Source organism: Canis lupus, chromosome 18 (genome assembly GCF_003254725.2).
Source record: "Canis lupus dingo isolate Sandy chromosome 18, ASM325472v2, whole genome shotgun sequence".
Lineage (NCBI taxonomy): Eukaryota > Metazoa > Chordata > Mammalia > Carnivora > Canidae > Canis > Canis lupus.
Window position 1 is genome coordinate 35914171 of NC_064260.1, and position 22944 is coordinate 35937114.

A 22944-nucleotide genomic window follows, 5' to 3' on the forward strand; every position below is an offset into this window, starting at 1 on the left:
ACTAATTGGACAGCATTAGAAAATGGTCAGTGCATATAGTAACACTAATAGCCCCTTAATGTGTACTGTGTATTTAGGTTATAGTTCAAATCCTTGAATATCCTAATGCTGTTTTTCTGTTTGTTTAAATGTCATTTACTTTAGCTAAAAGTCACAACCATATGGTCTTCTATTACCACTTGAATTATAAACACAAAAAGTACTTATGTGTAGGGAAAAGAGTCATCAGATTGAAAGGGCTTGTTTATTATAAGCTGCTGATACACTAAATCCTATGTCATTTAAATAGAAGAACTACCTAATAATGTCACTCATTACAACTAGGATATCTAAACAAGGGACTTGCTTTTTGCAGACTGTAGTGATAAAAACCTGTGCTACACATCCATTTCTCAGCAACGGGTCCCAGGATAATCAATCATGGCATACTGCTAATGCCTTGATTGCAGCTGATGTGGAGGAAATATGTTTACTTTTTTGCTAAAGTGAGGTTCACTGCGGAGATGACGTGACTTTTTCATCCTATAGCTAACACAATTCTGAAGATAAATTTGACTTATTGTTTATGATTCTGAGGTGTTTTTCTTCTGATATTTAACATTAAATAATCATCCTTGAGGCCTCCACAACTTAAGAATTTTCTGATGTGTTCTCTGAACATTTTCAGAATAATTTAATCTTTTTTTTTTTTAAAGATTTTATTTATTTATCCATGAGAGACAGAGAGAGACAGAGACATAGGCAGAGGGAGAAGCAAGCTCCCTGCAAGGAGCCTGATGCGGGACTTGATCCCAGGACGCTGGGATCACAACCTGAGCCAAAGCAGATGCTCAACCACTGAGCCACCCAGCTGCTCCTTTAATCATATTTTAACAATAACATGTAGTTTATAGAATCTTATTTTGTAGAATATGTTTTACCTTATTAATATGTCTGAATATATGTATTCATATACAAATGCAAAAAATCAGCATTTCTGCTGAAAAAGTAGGAAGTATTCCTGAAACTTTTGTTCACCTAAGTATATTTTAACCATTCAAAATTGGAAAATCAGTGCCACTGCTGTGAGTCGAGGAGGGCAATTATGTAATTTAGTAAAATGAAAATACTTATGCTTATTTGTCTGAAAGTTATAGGAGACCTCTTTACTTTAAGGTTGCCTAAAGGAGAGATTAAGAAGACGAAATTATAATGCTGCTGCTCAGTGTAAGTGTCTGAAACAGACTCTTCCTCATGGCAGTAAAGAGAATATATTCCAAGTGTCATGTAGCTTCCTAATCTGATACAGTGGTCTGCTGGAATATGTATGTAGAGTATGTTCAGATGTCTTTTGAAATAAGCAACTAGGGATCCCTGGGTGGCGCAGCGGTTTGGCGCCTGCCTTTGGCCCAGGGCGTGATCGCCTGGGCCCTGGAGACCCGGGATCGAATCCCACATCAGGCTCCCAGTGCATGGAGCCTGCTTCTCTCTCTCTCTCTCTCTCTCTGTGACTATCATAAATAAATAAAAATTAAAAAAAAAATTAAAAAAAAAAAGAAATAAGCAACTAAATGAAGTTATTGTGTTACTGCTTTGAGTAGTTAAAATTCTGTGGGTTTCCATGCCTCATTTAATGTTAGCACATGAAAGCATTCTCACTGTACTAAACTGTCATCTACCTAAAATAAGAAGAGAAAAGAGGAATAACAAATGTAAAAGTAGGTATGCATGGGGTGCCTGGGTGGCTCGGTTGGTTAAGTGTCTGCTCTTGATTTTGGCTCAGGTCACGATATCAGGGTTGTGGGATCGAGCCGCACGTTGGGCTCCATGCTCAGTGGGTAGTGCTTGGCATTCTCTCTCCCGTCTCCCTCAACACCACCTGCTCATGCTCTCTCTCAAATAAATAAATCTTTTTTAAAAAGGTAGGTATGCATACAGTTGAAGATTATAAATTAGTAAGAAACTGTTGGCATTACAAGCCACTGTACTGCTGACCTACTCCTATGAGTGCTTTCCTCTTGCATTAGAATTTTCATAACTATTCTAAGAATGTAGGAATCAGGCAGGGCACCTGGTGGCTCAGTCGTTAAAAATCTGACTCTTGGTTTTGGCGTAGGCCATGATTACAAGGTTGGGAGATGGGGCCTCACATCCGGCTCTACACTGGACATAGAGCCTACTTAAGATTCTCTCTCCCTCTCCCTCTGCTCCTCCCTACCTCCCCCTATTTAAAAAAAAAAAAAGAGTAGGAAACATAGTTAGTGCCTGCATCCTTACACATGAAGTACCAACAGTTTTTTCCTTAAAACTGTAGGGTGAGCAATTTAAAATTTTAAAATGAAACTTAAGATTCTGACCTACTTCCTGTACATTGTGTGTATGAATCTCTCAATCAGGAAGGATTAGAGAAACTTTCTATCATCTGAAGAGACTTGAAATTTGATCTGACTTCCTATGTAAAAGTGAAAGTAGGTGTAATTGACATAGATTGTGGACTTCTGACGCTGGGTGCAAATGTACCCAACCCCAAACTGATCCCAGCACTTAGCATCTTCAATGACGCTGTGCTCAGGAGCAGCTAGAGCCAATGAACATAGAGGGCAGAAACAGAGGGTGGAAGAGAAGACTTAAATGCCGCTCAGCAAGCCGTGGGGGGTGAGCAAAATTCACCAGACATTAACTTCACAACTTTCCTTTTATTTATTCATGCATTTGTTAATTCCACAAACACTGAGCACTCACTTAAGGGCCAGAAGCATGTGAGAATAGGTAAGTCTCTGCCTGTAGTGCTATACCATAGACCTTTCTGCAAAAACGGGATATTCGGTATCTGCGCTGTCCAGTATGATAACCACTAGGCATCTGTGGCTGCTGAGCGCAGGACATATGGCTGGTGTGTCTGAGGAACTGAACTTGAATTTTATATAATATGTAGAATTAAATGGCCACATGTATTACTGGCAGATACCATGATGGACAGTACAGCTTTGGAAGCTTGTAGCCAAGTTGGAGGAGCCATATGATATAATCCATCATGTTATAATATGATGCAATAAATTATATACACGGTGCTATAAGACACAAAACATTATTTATCCAGACTGGGGTCAATAAAGTTTTTCCAGACTGGGAAGGTAAAACCTGACTTGAAATTCTAAAGGATTAAGTAGGAGTTGATCAAAGCACACAGCATATTCATAAGGTCTAGAAGGGAGAGTATAGCATTGTGCTTTGGGCAGCTGCCAATAGGAAGTTCTCATGTCCGGAACATAAAGTGGGGAGGGGTGGGTAGTGAAGAGACATAAAAATGAAAAGGTAAACAGGACTCAGTTCCTTCTTTGTCTCAAGCAGGGAAATAACATTATCAGACTTAGTTTTTTAAAAAATCACCCTTAAAATAAAAACTTTTAAAAATAATAAATACATATATATATCTTATAAAAAAAACCAATGTTATTAAATTCTTCTAAAAGAAAAAAATAAAAGATCACTCTGATATTAGTATAGACTAATAGAGGAAGGTTTGGACTAGGAGAAACTCCTAGTAGGAGAGGACGTTTGGAGGCTATTGGACATAATTAAGATAACATTAAGAATGGAAAGAAGTACAAAGTTTGGAAGAAGATTATCTAGACAGAATTGAATGCTGGAAGAAATGGAATTGAAGAGCTTAAAACTGAGCCAGGTTTCAGGCTTTAGCAATAGGAGTAAGTGGTACATGAGATTCTGGGAGAGATGTTAATTTGGGAAATGGAGAGAAGATACAGCGTATCTAATAAGCCTAAGAAACACTAAATTTTATAAGAGGTGGGAAAAAAGACAAGTGCTTTTTCCAGAATGACATTTGGATGCTGTACTATTGCCTCCTTGATGTCCATAATTTGTTTTCACAGTCTCTTAGTTAAAACAACGTTCTGGTGCTCAGCCCTCAGATCTGGATCAATGATATTTTTAAAAAATCTTCAGCTATTCTCTTTGTATTCTCTTACATCATTGCAAAAAAACAAAATATATGTCATCCACTTGCCTAACTTGGAAATTTATATTCACAAAGCTAGATTTCATTCTAAGTAACTTCCAGGGTATGGTGCATGAGAGTTGTGGTTTTGATGAATAAAACACAGGTAGAAGAAGTAACTGCTGAAAACCTGCAACATAATCCTGTTTTGTTTTTTTAAGGCATTAGTAATATCAAATAAAAACAGATCTACATATTTTATTGTAATTATTTCTTCATTAGAGTATGGACTCTTTCTACCCCAGATCTTTTATTATCTAGTACCATTTCAAGTGTTAAATCAGTTTTCTAGCCAATCTCTTTATGAAGCAACTATGTATAGGAGATGTAGGAAATTGAAAAGAGCTACATTCATTCATCTATAGGAATAAATCCATATAAGGATGAGTTTTGACTTTGAGAAGAATTATCTGAAGTCTCAAGAATCAAAATTTTCATGGAAACATAATATTAGATATGGTATGTAACTGATTTTACACTGGTTAGACTTTTTCTGAGAGCATGAGAAAACTCATTATTTACATACCTACCACTACAATTTACTACTCTCTGAAATACCTTATGTTTCATTAAGTTAAGCTCATCTTTCGGGATTTGAGAACCAGAGTGTACATTAGGCTATATTAAAATGAAGTTAGAGATAGTCTTGAAATTAAAATATAAGATGCTTCTTTTAAGTACCCATCCAAAAATAAAACAGGCAAATTATATTAGAAATAGAACAAAAGAAACTCAGAGCAAAATAATCCATTATCCTAGGGAGAAAATACTATAGGATGGGTACATTAATATTAGATGGCTGTGATGGAAAGGCATATTTGTTGGCTTCAGTCCCAACACATTCCCCTTCCATATACCTTCTAACTAGTTGGTAGAGAGTTGTGAAGAAGTGAATGCTTCATAAGGAAGAGCCTAAATATTTGATATTTAATAAACATAATGCTTGCAATGCCTATTAAATGAATAAATATGGTAGTCTTTTCTACATAATTAATATGGCAGTCTGTTTACAATTAATGTACTTTTTTAATAATACTGAATTCACATCGTGGCTAGTACCAAAACTATAGTGCCAGAGCTGCAGCCTATTGGAACTTCCGTGAAATTCTTCTTTGGTGATAATTGGCTAATAAACCCAAGGTGGCACCATTTTTAAGTAGGCAAGGACAATAATAGTCCCCATGAATGATGCAGATATGAGAGTAATAGGTCCTAATTTAAATGGGAAGAAAAAGAATCAGGACCACACAGAAATAGCACCCACTGAAATAATCAGTGTTCCATGCCTCATCCTATGTTAATCCCTTTGTCATGCATCTAGCATTTGAGAGTACCACCTTCAGGACTGCAGATATCCTCGACAAATGTGGTCAAGAAGTTGTGACAAGGAGAATGTCAGTGAAAATAGAATGTTAGTGAAACTGTTCCTTGAGTTTTGCTTTCAAAGATACTCATAACTGACACTTGACATTTCCATATTTTTAAAGACTAGTAGCGTTTTCTCTGCCTTATGTTATCAAAACTTCTTCTACTTGATTGCCTCTAGGAGGATTCAGTGCATCCCTTTTTGACATATATGTCTTTGTTTTTAGCTTCTATTGGTGTTATAAGAAGAGTAAACTCCCAACGGTTATTGACTGTAATGGTGTTTTCTAATTTTGTTTTTGCATGAATCATACTAATACCAGTTTTATGAAGATCTTTTAGAACTATATAATAAATTATTTCATTTTCCAATTATTCTCTCCAGTAGTTTGTGTGCACAGCATTTTACCATGGCTGCATTTTGGTTATGTAAGTCATGATAAAGCAGACTATGTATTAGCCACAGAATGGTATAGTAATTTGACTTGATCCTGCAAGATTACCTGGAAGATAATAACATAAACAACTTTATGGGCATTAATTGTTAGAATGACATGTAAAATGAAATTTACATTCATCATATGGACTTTTTTCCAGGGTAGGGAAATTATGCATTTTTATATTTCACATTTTTCATTCCATGAGGCCCAAAACAAAATCTTTAAAATATGTGTGGAAAATGAAATACTCTTAAGATTAAAGTGTTACTGATATATTACCCCCATTTGCTTTTGCCAAAAAGAAACAAGGCTTTGATTGCTTTCATAAAATGTGTGTCCCTCTCCTTTTCCTTTATAATTCAGGAAAAGGAAAAATAATCATGTCAAAAAAAGGATTCCAAATTCTTTGCCCCTCTTCTTGGCTTTATGATTTTTGTTGCATAACTACTGTTTCCTTTTCATTCACAGTCATTTTAGAAACATTAAAGAGGCATGAGTAGTAGCAGGGCCGGCGCACACCCTACCTTTGTTGGTTGTAAATTATAAAATATCTGGCAAACAAAAGGTTAATTTAAAAAAAAATCAACCTGTTATTAGGATCTTCTGGTTTTTGAAATTTTTGAAAGGTCAGACATACAAATATCTTATTCTTCAGTCGCAAGTTTTTCTTAATTAGATATTTTTTGCTTAAATAAATGAGTTTGATTGCAGTTTACTAAATGTGTTATCTGATATCGTGGACTCTTGCATCAGATTTCACTTGAATCCAGAAAAGTAACACCTGTGGGTTGGTTCACAAAGCCTCTTTTTGTTAAATGGACACCCGCGGGCCAGGAGGCAATTACATTTGTTGCTTGTACTATAAAGGAGGCACTTAACTAGACCTCAGTAAGTATAGTTAAGAACTAGAGGCTTGATTCTTTTGTCCAGCCCTGAGATTAGTTTTTATCATACATCAGGGAGTAAACCTCTGACGTAAAGAGGAAAAACAAGAATGATTTAAGGGTTTTTAATGCCTTAAAATTTAGCCCTTAAAGTTAGTTCTGAGGCGCTGAGAAAATTCAGATTAGAGCCAAAGTAAAAATTTCTATGTGGTATTCATTATAAACATATTCATATATTCTTATTCAGTTTCACAAATTCACTCAGGTTGGCATGACAGATTTACAAAAGTATGAAAAGGAAAAGTAATCTAACCATTTAAAGCTTTGGTTATAAGAAGTAATAAACTAAGGCACAGTATTAGGGTTTCCATTTTTGGTAATTTGCTAACATTTATTATAAATGAGTTTAATGGAGTTCTTTCTATATTTTAAACTACAGTTTAATATATTAATATTATAATATTGCTCTGGGTTTTCTTTCTCTTTTCTGGCTTGACTTTCCAATTTAGTGATAACCAAAAGGTTAATCCCAGACAATAACTACATTTTGAGTTAGAAAATTTCTGTTCTATTTCTTGCCTTATACCAGAAAGGTCAGGTTCTGAATTTTGGACCCATAACAAAAATGTGTTGTACTTTACATTTATCTAAAGAAAGGAATTCTTAGCTAGACAAATATTTTAGTTATCCAGAGATCTGGTGACAATACCGCTAATTGCAGTCATTTACTTGTACTATACAAAGATGTAGAACCTCCTATGTAGACTGGAGTTTAGGTCTTGTTTCTACACTACCAAAGGCAAAAAAAAAATTTTCTAATTCAACAAAGCTCTTCCTAACCTGTATCGTGATGGACAGTGTTCTTAAAAAGTACAAGTATCACTTGAAAGAATAAGCATAAATACGTGTGTGTGTGTGTATACACAGAAGGCCCCTAATTTATGATGTTTTGACTTAAGATTTTTTTTTTTTACTTTATTGTACTGCCAAAAGTGATACATACTCAGTAGAAATTGTACTTTAGATTTTGAATTTTGACCTTTTCCTGGCCTGATATGCAATATACTCTCGTGTTGCTGGGTAGCAAGTGAGCTACAGCTTCCAGTTACCCGTGCAATCAGGAGGGTAAAGTGACCCATTTACAACCAACCATCCTGAACCCATACAGCCATTCTGTTTTTCATTTTCTTTCAGTGTTCAATAAATTACTTAAGATATTCTGCATTTTATTATAAAATAGGCTTGTGTTAGGTGATTTTGCTCAAGTGCAGGCTAGCATTAGTGTTATAAGCACATTTATTGTGGGCTAGGCTAAATAAACTATGATGTCTGGTAGGTTAGGTATATTAAATGCATTTTTGACTTACAATACAGTTGGCCCTTGAACAACAGGGATTTGAACTGCATGCATGGGTCCATGTATATGTGGATTTTTTATATTATAGTACAGTAATTCTATTTTTTTGTCCTTAGATTTTTCTGAACATTTTTTCTCTAGCTTATTTTAAGAATACAGTATATAATACATATAACACATAAAATTTGTGTTAATCAACTATGTCCATAGTGAGGCTTCCTGTCTACAGATTATTAATAGTTAAGTTTTTGGGGAGACAGAATGTATATGTGAATTTTCGACTAAAGGGGTTAGCACCCCAACCTCTGTGTTCAAGAGTCAACTATAATTTCAACTAATGATGGGTTTACTGGGACATAACTCCATGGTAAGTTGAAGATTTATATATTTTTAATTTATCTTAGTAGTGTATACTTGGCCATAAAAATATAAATTTTGAAATATATAGGTTTTGTGGATTTCTTTTAAATATTTATACATATTGCCCTGCAACTTACTTTTTTCATTGGTGGTATTCATGTAAATCTACTAGGTTTTTTTAACCAGCTGTTTACTATTATATAAACCATATTTTATCTAATCCCTACCTACTGAGGAATATTTATGCTTTTGCCAATTTTGAGATACAAGCAATACCATAGTGAACCTTCCTTATTTATACATAATTGTGTGCTGAGTTTGTTAGATCTTTTCTAGAGATTTTGATAGGGAAAGGGTAGAACAAAACCATGCATGGGATGCAAGTGAAAGGGACACAAGGTGGAGATGCCAAAGGCACCCTTAACTTACATCAAAACTTTCAGTTCTTACCAAAAGGATTCTCTTCATATTGTTATGAGGTATGCTAAGAAAAATAATAAAGACTTAAAAATTAGATAATTTGTTTCTGGTAATGATGACGTACCTGAGGCTGAACTTGCCATCCTGCCATAAAGAACTAGAAAATTGGACAAAAATGTGAAACAACTGTTGTCAAGAGATTGCGCAGCAGAAGTATGGGATGGAGCCCTAAAAGGGGAGACAAGGCAAGCCCTATACTTGCGCCAATTTCTGTTGTAAGTCAGGTCTTTCAGAAGGTACTGAGGTAAAATTCAAGCACAGTGGTTTTGCTGAGTTGGAGAGACAGAGATTGAGATAGAGGGAAGTATAAGTGGTTGGAACGTAATGGATCAAACTACCTGGGAAAACAGCTACCAAATGATCACCCATCTCCTCACGTGCTCGTTTGGCTTTTGAGCTGAGTACTAAATTTTGCCTGCTTAATAGTGAAACCTAGAGACTGAGCAAAGAATGAGTGGGGAGTTCAGCAATTCCCAGAGCTCACACAGGGTTGAGGGAAGCCAAAGTGGACGGAGCTCACTGAATATCCAACACATTCAACGGAGATCCCAGAATATCATGCCTTATAGTACGCCTGAAGTAATTAACAGCCAACTGCAAAGAAAAATATCCATCAACAGATTGATGGGCAATCATTGTGATTTATGATAGCATACTACTTAGAAAGAAAAAGGAATGAATGACTGATACATGCAACTGGATTAATCATTAAAAAAATGAACAAAAGCCAGACACAAAAATCTGTACAGTACAGTCTTGTTTATATGCAATTTAGAAACAGGTAAAAACTCGTTTCTAGTAACAGATCTCACTAGTTGCCTGGTACCAGGTATAGGAGGTTGACTGGCAGAGGGGGGAACTTTCTAGCATGATAAAAATGTCCTACATCTTGATTGGGATTAGAAGTTTACATAGGTGTACACATTTTCCAAAACTGGTGTCAAACCTGAAATATGTATTCACTTATTGTATATAAAGTATACCTCTAAAAATTGTTTTTTAAACTGTATTACCAAAATTCAGTGTAATAATTTCATTATGAATTTTTTACTGGAAACTGAGTAACTGACAGGTTAAGGCAGTGATGAGGTGGTTTCCTTGATTTGTGTATTTTATATCAAGCATTGAAGTATATGAAATGTAGAGGATATATAAATGGCTGCATGGCTATTAGAATGTATAGGCTTCAGATAAATGGGAGCTAGCATGTCCCATATTTGAACCTACTTCTATCAATAATAGTACTTCACAGGTGGTTTTAAGAGTCAGTGGAATTTTGTTTTGTCCTTTAATTAAGTAAACCGCATATATACTGGTTTGCACTACTATTGACTTCCTATGTTCCACTGCTTGTGATCAAGAACAAGGTCAGGATCCCCTGGGTCATACTCTTCCAAAAACTTCTGGTAAAATGTTCTGGGTTTCTCTTAGCAGATTCTTTCTATACCTGTTAATTTTATTGTACCAGAGATTACACTTTGTCACTTTATTTTGCTAATTTGGAAGAAACTTAGGTCATACAAAAGTGATTGTGCTTTACAAGAATTTTTACTTACATTAATATTATCACCAAATATCTGAGTTCCAGTTTTGGCTTAGGTGTTGTATAGAATTAAGATCATGATGTGATTACTCTCTATTAGCTTATGTGGTCATAAAATAGTAGACTTAAACAAAAGCCAAACAGGTTAGTAAGAGGTTATAATCCAGGGCCCCAGGGCAGGGCAGACTTTATATGGTTAAGTGCTCTAAACAGTTAAGGATATTTGGTGTAGGCAGGCAAGGTTGGGGAATGCTTCATGAAGAAATGGAATGTATACTGGATCCTGTTTATTACCTTTTTAAAAAAAAATTTTTTAAGATTTATTTATTTATTCATGATAGACACAGAGATTGAGAGAGGCAGAGACACATGAGGAGGGAGAAGCAGGCTCCACGCCGGGAGCCCGACGCGGGACTCGATCTGGGACCCCGACGCAGGACTTGATCCCGGGACCCCAGAATCGCGCCCTGGGCCAAAGGCAGGCGCCAAACCACCGAGCCACCCAGGGATCCCCTATTACCTAGTTTTAGAACTCAGAAACAAACACATATTAAGGAGAAACTATGGAAATTTAAACATAAGATATCCCATAGCTTCTCTCATAGTGGCACTTGAGACTGTTGATAGCTGGCTTTTCCAAATACGCTCTTTCCTTTTTTTCATCTGACCTTAGATGGGTTCATTTTTCTACCTGAGCAATATTAAGCTTCACTGCTCATAAATCCACTTATGTAGATAGGAATTAGTCTTGCTTTTGGCCCTAAAATCTGTAACTAGTTCCACTAATAAGAGTGATCTTATCACATCTGATACTCTTTTCAGGAAACTTAAGTTCTTTCCCTACAAATAGATTTAACATTTAAGTATATCTAAATGAAAATAATTGATTTTTTTTGGGCAAATATTTCTACATAAGAAATTCCAAAATTATATAGTCTCTAATGTAAAGTGAAATTCGGATTTAAAAAAAAAAGGATGGGGATCCCTGGGTGGCGCAGCGGTTTGGTGCCTGCCTTTGGCCCAGGGCGCGATCCTGGAGACCCGGGATCGAATCCCACGTCGGGCTCTCGGTGCATGGAGCCTGCTTCTCCCTCTGCCTGTGTCTCTGCGCCTCTCTCTCTCTCTCTCTCTGTGACTATCATAAATAAATAAAAAAATTAAAAAAAATAAAATAAAAAAAAAAATAAAAAAAAAAGGATGGGCAGCCCAGGTGGCTCAGCGGTTTAGCGCCGCCTGCAGCCCAGGGCGGGATCCTGGAGACCCTGCATGGAGCCTGCTTCTCCCTCTGCCTGTGTCTCTGCCTCTCTCTCTGTGTCTCTCATGAATAAATAAATACATCTTTAAAAAAAAGAAAGAAATTCGGATTTTACATGCTTATATACATTTGTTTTTGTAGAAGGTAATATTGGGGGGGGGTTGTGAGGGTCTTGAGACATGAATAACAGGTACATCACACAGGATTTTTAGGGCAATGAAGATACTCTGATACTATAATGATGGATACATGTTATACATTTATCCAAACCCATAGAATTTACAACACCAAGAGTGAACCCTAAAGTTAACTTTGGACTTTGAATAATTATGATGTTGATGTGGGTTCAGCAAGTATAATGAATATACACTGTGGTAGGGGATGTTAAGAGTGGGGGAGGTTATGCATGTGTGGGGGCAGGAGATTGGTGGGAAATCTCCATACCCTCCTCTCAGTCATGCTGTGAACCTAAAACTACTCTAAAATATCAAGTCTTTAAAAAGAAATAGTTTTTAACATTTTGTAAAACTGCAGTCATTTCTTAGTTAACCCAGTAGGAGTATTTTTCTTCACTAAGGTCCCCAAATAATAGCCAGTTAAAAGAAAAGTGAAAATAAATTCCTTCACAGTAGATCATTTTGGTCTGTTCAGTAATTCAACTTACGTAACAAAAACTGTAAGATAACTTGTAAAATGCTACTTTAAGGATTATTGCTGCAGAGTAATTTGTTAGGTGTATATGGAACAGATTAATGGACAAATGTTTCATATCACAGAGTGCATCTTTTTAAAGTAGCATGTTCTAAATACTCTTATGGTTGATGTTGAATAAAAACGTAAACACGTTATTTATCAGTTTATACATAGGACACATAGGAGATAGGATCTTTCAATTTAATAGAAGGTCACCATCATTAATTTTACAACTGATGATTTTATAATAGGCCCTTCTAGTTCCTGATGGTCATTATTGAAGTATAATGCACTGAAGATATGGCCTGTACAAAGGCAGAACAGGGATCTTAATTAGAATTCTGACAAGCCCACTCCAATAAAATGATGAGATTATTTGTAATTGATGTCACAATCAATTACCATTTAGTTCATCACGAGCACTCTAATAGGTCTGGCCTTGGTACTGGCCCCAGGATGTTGCTGAGTGAGTGGCTGCCCTGCTTCTGCTGTTCTAGAGACAGGAGGGCACATTTTCAGTCAGCATCCTAATGACCTCTTTTGAAGTCTATTAAATTAATGACCCTGTCACACTGTTTTGATCTCTTATAACCTCAGTTTGGGGTTTGTGTAACAAATTAATGTTTGCGAACCATGTGGCAAAAAAAGATAGGTCTTTTAAAATACTGAAAACTTTACTAATATTTGGTAAATATATTTTATTGTGCAAGAAACAAAAGCAAAAATACAAATCATAGGGTATGTATTTTATAAATAAGAGCTCTACGATATTTCTCCCTATGATCAGAAGACATGCTTTTTTATTTATAGTCCCCAAATTTGTTTGTTTTTTCTTTTTTTAAAGGGGCTGCTTTCTCTAATTCTAGGTGCCGACAGGTCATGTTTGGTTAGAAGGTGATAATCTACAGAATTCTACAGATTCCAGGTATTATGGACCTATTCCATATGGACTAATAAGAGGACGTATCTTTTTCAAGGTATTATTTTCTGCTTAAAACACAAGGTTTTCTTCTCTGAGCTGGGAAAAAAAGAAACAATATCTAAATGAATTTTGAAATTTTCAGGCTGTCAGTGGACTTAACTGTTGCAGTGATTGCATTTTATGGACATGCTGGCCTTCATTCACAGCTGTAAACATTACCCTTTTCCCCACTGAGACAAGTAATTAAGAGTAATTTTTTTGTTTGAATAATAAAGTTCAAACTGTCTTAGCTATAAGAAGCCTTTAATTTAAATCTCTAGAATTCAATTCTTTCTCATACAATTTTTCCAACTATATTCACATCTCAGGCATATATTAATATATATTTGCGGAAGAGCAGTGTAGTCAAACAACACTGTTAAACAGGAATATCCCAGTGAAGTACATTGAGTAATGGACTTACCATTGTTACAATAAATGTAGGACTGTTAGGACAGATGATTATTTTCACTGGCTCCTCCTTTTCGCCACAAGCAATAAGAAGAAAAACACATGAATACCTGGGGCTGTCAGATAATTTGCAGGATTCTTTGCACATATGCAGATATTATATTCAAATACTTAGGTTTATACTTCATTTTGAGGGTAGTAAAAGAAAACACAGACACACATACTCCTACATATTCATATACCACACATACATAATTTCTTGTAGAATATCAGTGTTCCATACTTTGGAGTTTAAATACATACATATACAAGTTTACTTTCTAAAGTCTTATTTTGATATAGAGAATTTGTTCTTGACTAAAAAATAAGGAAAATAAGGAGAAAGTGTTTAATTATATGGCATAGAGAAAAGGGTTGAATAAAAAAGGGGAATATGATGAGGATACAAAACTTTCATTAATTGTCTTCAATCACATTTTAATTTTACAGATTTGGCCTCTGAGTGATTTTGGATTTCTACGTGACAGTCCTAATGGCCACAGATTTTCTGATGATTAGCATTTATTCTTTTGACTATTCTCTCCTATTCAAGTGAATTTATTATTGCCACTGAAACCATGTACTTACTAATAAACTATTTGCTATTTAGTTTTAGTCATTTTTAATTGTTAAATGTAAAGAATAAGCGACACAAACCACAAGCTCTATTAGTTCCAAATAGATGGATAAAAATGTAATCCAAAATAAGTTATCTATATTTTGTGATATAAAAAGATTTTTAAGGAAAAAACCTGGATGACAACCTCACTTTTGAATTTTTGGTTTTATAGCTATGAGTCATCTTTTCTTGAATATGCCTTGTACTTTTGCTACATTTACAAGTCAGAGTAGTAACCAGTCTTGTAAGTACAAAACAATGGTAAATACCATGAGTTCGACCTAATAAAAAGCTGTTTAGTCACATGTTTGGTTCACTCATTTGAAATTAAGTAATAAAGTTCCAGTGATCCCATAAAGGATTCTTCCTTTTTTTAACGAGTTCTGACTTATACTGTACATAGAGTATCAAATATAGAGAAAAATAAAATCGTTAGTCCATTATAATAACATTATACATATCCCTTTGATCATACCAATAACACAGTGGGTCCTTATTCATAAATACAAGAATTAATAATTAGTACTTTGCAATAAAAAGGAAAGTAATTCATGTTTCAAACTATTTTTTGGGGGGACGCCCGGGTGGCTCAGTGGTTGAGCGTCTGCCTTAGGCTCAGGGTGCGATCCTGGGGTTCCTGGATCAAGTCCCACATCGGGCTTCCAGCACGAAACCTGCTTCTCCCTCTGCCTATGTCTCTGCCTCTCTGTGTGTCCCTCATGAATAAATAAATAAAACCTTTAAAAAAACAATTTTTTAAAAGCTACCATTTCCTCAGTTACATTTAAAGTAGCAGATGAGAGTGTTCAAGCCTTACTCACTTTAACATAGCCACACAAAGAATCTGGACATACAGTGCCAGAACTGGAGTCAAGTGTTTTGACTCTTGACTCCAAAGCTATCCTTTTGGTAGTTGCCACTTTACCTTCTTTATTAACTTTGAAATAACTTCATGAATATCCATATCTAGCCCTTATTATGGGAGAACTAGGCTGATAGGATACTCAACAAAGATTCTAATTTACTCCTAATGACCTGAGACTTTGAGATACTTGTACAATACGCCCATGACTTTAGCAGCTAGAAATGTCCTGTTACTTCAGAAACTTACTAACTATAAAGGAACATGATGATACTGTGACCCATTACAAGAGGGGACATGCTTAAAGAAAAGGAAAATTCTTATTTTTGTACCAAGGAGAAAAATGGACCAAATAACAAAGTTCTCAAACGGGAATTCACAAAATATAATTTATAATTCAAGTCCCTTTTGGGCTGATTTATAAATATAAATTATAAATACATATAAATAACTAAATTAATTTTCTATTAATCTGGGGTGGCCCTTGCTTGACAGTCTTATACTTTGTCTACAAATAAAAGAGCTGACAAAAAAAAAGAATCCTCCTTTTTTATCAGCTTTATACATTTACTTGAATGGGCTCTCTTCAATGTGTCTGAATACACAGTTAAAGGATCCCACTTAGTGAACAATTTCAGCCATAATGAAGGAGTTCTATAATTAGTGAACATGTATCACAAGAAATCAGGGTAACTTCTTCTGCTTCATCCTTGGAAACACTGTATTTTCCACCACATCGGCAACTCAGAGAAAAAGAGTGATCATCTGTTTAAAAAAAAAAAAAAAAAAAGACCAAAATAATGCCTCCAATGCTTCTAAGTAACATTTTTAAAAAGGTGTTGAAAATGCAGTTCATCTCTTAGAAACTGCAAAACAGAAAGACATTCAGTAAGTATAAAACATATTTAAATGAGAACCTAAAAAACTTCTTGTATGGGGCAGTGTTTCTAAAAATTATGTACCAAAGAATCTTGTTCTGTAGAGGACTAAAGCTATGAATCAACAGCCTAAAGATCTTGAGGAGAACAGATACTCAGAAGCGACCCAAGACATTTCCTTAAAGTCTACTGTTTTCTATAGATCCATATAAATTTTATATTCCTCTCAACAATGTATTCGTCCAAAATCCATATAAATTTTACATTCCTCTCAACAATGTATTCGTCCAAAATACTACTGTGAAGGAAAGAGACAAACAGCCCTACATGTTTTCCTGTAAGGCAAAATGCTTTTGCCTAGAGTATATTCTTTTAGAGAAAACTCTAATTTAACTGTTTATCACATTCAACATTTAAATACTCTGTTCTAGTATAACTATTTCCATTATGTGAGATACCCAATAGAAGGGATTATGGCACAACATTTAGCCTACTTATGGTGGAAATTAGTAAGTCTACTATCTTCTTGGGAAGCTGAAATGCTCATGTCCTTTTGAAACAATCTCTGATCCACTGGTCATTCCATTTCTGGCACTATGAAGTGACTATCAAAGAAAAGTCCTGATCACCTTACTGTACTACAGTCATAACTTTTTATTAGAGATACATCAAATATCTTCATTCAGTTCTCAAACTTCATTTTTTAACACTCAGATTTCATCATATGTCACTAAAAAAAAAATTCAACTGCTTTATATTTGTTCTCTAATCAAATTCACCTTTGGAAAAATTAACAAGCCAACTTTACATGTTTCTTTTACCAGTAAGGAAGTAATTCATTCACCCAATCTTTCTTATTTTTCATTACAATGCCTTTTTTGCCCATAAAGAAAAATAATTTAAGCTTTAATTTTAAAATGCTAAGTAACATCTTTCCTGTCTGAGCCAATCATATATATTATAGTAGAGGATGCTTTCAAAAGTGAATCGTTTTATTATTGTCTAAAAATGTACATATTCTAACCATTGGTTTTCTTAAGCTAAATCTCCCTCTTGTTTTTTTACCACCTCAGTGAACACTGAGAAACAATTTGAGGTGACATGTGCTCAGTAAATGATGCAGAGGCCACCATGGGCTACTGTGGAGTTTTGTCATAGATTATTCCAAATGTTAATGCTCACTAAAAATTCACATCTTGTTACGTTGCTTCTTCTATTATTCTATCACTTAACAAAGTGATATCTTCACAGAAATCATTTTAAATACACTCAAGACAAAATAACCAAGTTGTAAAACAGACTAACTCTAAGGGGAAAGGTTAACCACTCAACAGTTCTTCAGGGATGCCTTTTAAGCATAATAAAATGCATTGTTTCATACTGTCCTTGAATCAAGAAGATGGTAATTTGGCTATGTCTATCATGTAGGGTTTCATTCACTTTTCTCCTGCTCTGGATCTTTACTTTCCAAGATTATTCTGGAAATGGCCACGAAAGAATCTTCAAACTATTTTTTATTTGTCCAGTCGATTGCACTTTTTCTTGAATTTTCATCTGCCAAGACTGCTCTTTTCAATTTCAAAGAATAATTCAAAACTGCAAATTCAATCGCAAAACTTACTATTTTGTAAATATCCCTGCAGAAATAATGGCTTCATGCAGCTGTTCGCTGCTCAGTATTTTCTCTCACAAGAATAAGGCTTATTTCCATCTTTATAAAAAAGTCTTAATTAAGCATCTAAGGATGTCCTATACTTTTCAGATTAACTCTAGCTTCTAAGAACCAATTTACTGGCTGTGATTAGGATTCTTCTATATCTTCACTGTCAGGTTTACTTAAGGAAATCCCAAGGGCAGTAACACATTTATAACCTGACGATTTCATGTTGTACATTTCCTTCAATATCTTGTTTTATTCACTTGATCAAAAAGCTCATTGTATTTGCTAACTCAATAGAAGCTTAAACCACGAATCCACATGAATTTAAAATCTTATTTATATTTTTAAAAGGCTACTGAAGGAAAAAATGCAAAAACCATTTTGGCTATTTTCATATCAGGAGTCATTAGGAAACAAAATATATTAATTGAATCAACTACAGAAAAAACTAATTTGTCTAAGAAGAGATTAAACACACATGATACGAGTTTATGAGGCAACAATACTATATTTTAAAAAAATATATTTAGTTGGGCAGGTCACCTTGAGAAATGACATGTTATATTCTAGTCTGTCCCCTTCATGAACTAGAAGCCTTTCAAAAGCTTACTATGCCACTGGTATTTTCTATTTTCATAGCAGTTCTCTTGTTTCCTCTGATGAAACTATTAAACCCAATTACACAAAGCCTCAAGTTTCTCAATAATTCACTGCAAATAAGAATTTACATTCTAGGATTTCATTTCAGTTTAGAAGCTGAGTGACCCATAAGCAAAAACGTGATTCTCCTCCTAAGTCAATAGCCTATGACTCACCTTCCTAAAAGCACCAAGTTAAAAATTTGCCATAAAGAAAATATTCTAGTAAATTTGGTTTCAGGAAGGATGGGCTGTTTATCTTCTACCTACCCACACTCATTCATAGAATTTTTTTTTTTTATAAACCCCTAGGGAATTTTTACCCCAGGCTGAATAAATAGCTAAAGTATATAAAAATTCTAGAAAATAGTAAGATTTTCTTCATTTCCCAGAGAAACATGGATGTGTGGTATTCATGGGTTCTATTTAGAAGAAGTGTCCAACCAGAGCAATTCAGAAGAGTGGAGAAATTAAGATGTAAGTTGTAAAATTCTAGTAACAAAGGGTGCCTGGATGGCTCAGTTGGTTAAAATGTGTCTGACTCTTGATTTCAGCTCAGGTCCTGATCTCAGGGTCTTGAGATCCAGCCCCTGCTTCTGGCTCAGCACAGAGTCTGCTTGTCCCTCTCCCTCCCCACATGCTCACTCTCACGTGCTCTCTCTCACTCTATTACACAGATGGAAAGTGAACCAAAACCCAAAGTAATTTAAAAAAGAAAACCTCATGAAATCCTTATTACCTAACATCTAATTAGACTAGAAAAAAAAAAAAAAAAACTGGAAATGAGTCATGCAGGGGGACATCAATAATTGAAGTTTAGAATGAAAAAAATATTTCTAAAACTACCCACGTATGTATAATATAGAAAGCCAAGCTATTACTATTTTTGAAGATTTCCAAATATCCTATGAGTTTTTCTTAAAGAAAATCTCTAATATTTTTCTTTACTGTAGTCAAGACAAATAATCCCAACCTTCGTTCCAACACATTTCTTCAAGATATACTTGAGCATCTACTGGTCCCATATTTCTTAGATCGTCTTCTGTAAAATATAAAATGAGACACTTAATTTGACACTTTAATTATAACCATGAAGAATACTGAAAAGGCAACTGCAGCCCAGTGACTACACTTGTAATTTACTTACCATTTAAAAACTCAGTTTACTACTTTTGACAGCAGTTTTAAGGCTGACTTGTAGTCCACTTCTTAGGAACTTCAACAGTCAAAACTATCTCACTTTCCACAAATAAGCAACATGCAAAAATCATGAAGGTGGTTTTGATGATTCCCTGTGATTAACTAGTAACCCCTATTTTTGTGAGAGAGAGAGGAATTTTTTTTGCCAGATAAATTATGCCTGTAACCAAGGAAGGCAGGATGGAGTTGGGCAAAAATAACTGTATTTGCACCTGAGTTGTAGTATTTTACTAGCTTTCTAACATTAGAAAGATACCTTAGTTATAATGAGTTATCTCTTAGCTGCTTCAGAAAGGTTGTTATGGACTAAATTGTGTCCCCATTCCCAAATTCATATGCTGAAGTATTTGGAGATAAGCCTTTTAGAAGGGGCTACTAGTCATCTGAGTTTTAACTGCTTGCAAGCAGAGGAATAAGTAACTTAAAGACTTACTGGCAAAGGTCTCAATAACCACATAATACAACTGTACTGTGTTGATGTTCTGTTGCTATTGCCTAGACCATAGTTTTCCCTATAGGTAGAAGGTCCAAAAGAGCCTGGAATTCTACCTAAATTGAGTCAGAGTATATATAGTTCAGGTAGTAGAAGCATATAGTCTTCCTTAAAACCAGTATACTTTGGGACAAAGAAAGCACTACAGATAAGCACTTGTCTTTGTTTTTAAAGGCATGCTATACTTCATGTGTGCTTGTATTGTTCTTCTAGAAGTCGATGCTTAAAAGAAACTACTAAAATCCACCCCTCACCCCAATGAAATTTTCTTTAGCTGTCTCACTAGTCTCTTGTTCACTTGCTGAGAATGCTTTCCTTTGTTCCGTTGTGTGAATGCCTACAATTTAATTATATTTAATAACTGCCTGTTCAAAATTTATTGGTGAGTTACACAATTTTAAAATAGATGAAAAAATTATACAATATTTTGAACTCACTGGGGTTTTCTATTAAGTATGTCAAATATTAGATCACTTCGTATTTCCTGGGTACCAACAGTCTATTAAACTGACCCTAAAATCCAAAGAGTAAAGACTCTGCCCAATGTTCGGGGGCAGTTCCTCCATCCCTGTGTGCCCACTGAAGAGCTTATGCAGACTGTATCAGTATGCGAAGTAATTTCTGAACAAAACAATTTCCACATTCTATATAAAGCACACTTGGTTGTAGGTTATTCAATATTTTAGTTTTTTAAAAATTTTCCCTAAAAGTCCCATGGTTAGGGAAAAAAAAATCCTATGTTTCAATGTCTTAGGATGATGAAGGTAAGTTTGCTTGAATGGGGAAATGAAACACTGTTTTAGATTTAGAAATGGGGGTAATTGGCACTTAACAGACTGTAGCTAGGGAAAAAACAGATGTAAATAATTTACAGTGAAAGTTGGCTTTATTCCCGGGTATCTGATCGATATCTTAAGTAATTCTGAAATCAATTAAAGCAAATCAGAGGTAATGACAAAATGAATAAGCCTTAATCTAACCTATCTTGAACACCTGCAATACAGCAATTACACAAAAAGACAACTCATTCATATATGTCTATTATGCTATTTCTATTTGAAAATAATAAATGAGAAATAACTGGCAAAGATAACTGCCAAGGAAGTCAGCTTCATATTGCTGTGCTTCTCTACTAGGAAGCTACTGTCATGCTCACCTAGTTACTACTTCACATGGAACCCCTTTCTATTATTCCACCTCCTCAAAAAAAGTGGCCTTTACATTTTTTTTATTTTTTCTTCTTTATGTACAATAACTTTAGACTAGCTACCTATTGTTGACAGGTCAACTGAGATGATATCTCATAGTAAGAGGGAAAACAGTGCAAAAATGGTTTTAGTACTCTGCCCAAGGTCAGAGTTAAAAGAATTATGTTTAAAAATATTCTCATGTTCTGTGGCTGTCTAAACATCTATATATTTGATCTGATTATTTAATATTATGCGGACACAACAGTCCAAGTTTCTGTGGGGATTCTGGCTTTAAAGTCCTATCTGACACAAAAGAGAACACACTATCCGATCCCCCATTATATGAAATATAACAGCCAAAACTACCAAGTTGTTGTGTGACACTGTGGGGTTGGGTGTGGGAGGAAACAGTGACTACAGGGAGTCACAGGGGGCCTTCTGGGTGCTGTTAGATATGTGGGTTTATTGTGAAAATCCATCAAGCTGGACACTTAGGATTGACGCACTTTTCTGCATGTATGATACATTTCAACAAAAAGTTTTAAAGGTAGTGTGCTGAGGCCCCAAGAGCTACACTTTTTAATAGAAATAAGGAAACAAAAGTTAGGGGAAAGAAGTTAAAAGCCTCCTAAGAAAGTGTGTATTCCTTGAAAAGACAGTAATCTAACAACTTCTGAAAAAGGCTGGGGGTGATTAACTCAAGGAAAATTGGATCCCTGTAGAAGTGTATAATGAGCAGAGGGGTTACATACAAGTAAAAGGTGAATCTAAATGTAGGGGGTGGGGAGGTGACCACGAGCCTTTGTTGAGAGGCAGGTGTCCAGGGAATGGGGCAACAGCAACTTCCCCCCTAACTACGATTACAAGGAAGGAGCACAAACAAATCAATGTTTTTTTTTTCTCTTTTTAAACAATGATCTCTGCTTGTCCACCATTGTAGTTATAATTAGAAAACCTAATTCCTCCCTAGCCTGTAAAGTAACGCACAGGAACCCAGTAATTAGCTTTGATAATTGTCTACTAATCAGGCATGGCATCTGCAAAATAGAGAAGTTTCTTTTCTTTCGAGTATTACATATTATAAATATTTTTGCTCATTACAATGAAATTATTTCAATAGGTATCCAAAAATGTAAATTCTATCTCAGAGTTTTCCTGTTAACATGACACTAGTAAAAATGTTGAGAAAACATACACTGACTTAGAAAGTGATTTAATTAAAAGAAGAGATACAAGATTTAAATCTGGAATCTTAGCCCCAAAATGGTAACAACTTAAAAACACACAAACCCAGCCATTTGGAAAGAAAATGCAATGCGTGGCACTTGGGCACTCTATCTTAAGTCCAATTACACTACATGATTCCTAGTTCTTTTGAAGTAAATGGGGCTCAGCCTTTCCTAAGGTGGGCATGTTCATTCATACCCTGCGCTGTACTCAAAGCTTAGGCAAATATGGAGGCGAGAAAAAGATCCAAATTTATTTACATATAGAAAGCAATGCATTATAAAGAGAGATTCCTGAGGAATATAATGATAAAATCAAATAATTTACGTGGTTACTTGGAAAAGAATCTTTCAACCTTTAGAAGTACAGGCCCTTCTGACCTTGTGTTCTAT

General features: G+C 35.1%; 2 protein-coding genes across 19 annotated transcripts in view; one reads left to right on the forward strand and one right to left on the reverse strand.

Annotated features, from left to right (window-relative positions):
• Positions 1–14709, forward strand: part of IMMP1L (inner mitochondrial membrane peptidase subunit 1) — an 82610-nt gene extending 67901 nt beyond the window's left edge. For all 7 annotated transcript variants that reach the window (XM_025452361.3, XM_025452365.3, XM_025452364.3 and 4 more), the window contains 2 exons: positions 13241–13351; positions 14236–14709. In XM_025452361.3, the coding sequence (XP_025308146.1) occupies positions 13241–13351; positions 14236–14304 (180 nt within the window). In that variant the 3' untranslated portion in view covers positions 14305–14709. The remainder of the gene's footprint in view (positions 1–13240; positions 13352–14235) is intronic.
• Positions 1–22944, reverse strand: part of DNAJC24 (DnaJ heat shock protein family (Hsp40) member C24) — a 91413-nt gene that overhangs the window by 15902 nt on the left and 52567 nt on the right. For 3 of the 12 annotated variants that reach the window (XM_025452366.3, XM_025452367.3, XM_025452371.3), the window contains exons 4-5: positions 19416–19484; positions 13583–16031 (exon numbers count right to left, since the gene is read on the reverse strand). In XM_025452366.3, coding sequence (XP_025308151.1) covers positions 15901–16031; positions 19416–19484 — 200 coding nt within the window. In that variant the 3' untranslated portion in view covers positions 13583–15900. Of the gene's footprint in view, positions 1–11922; positions 12680–12776; positions 12868–13057; positions 13393–13582; positions 16032–19415; positions 19485–22944 lie in introns of those variants that run through there. The other 9 variants (XM_049096673.1, XM_049096674.1, XM_025452368.3 and 6 more) reach the window with 6 other exon arrangements.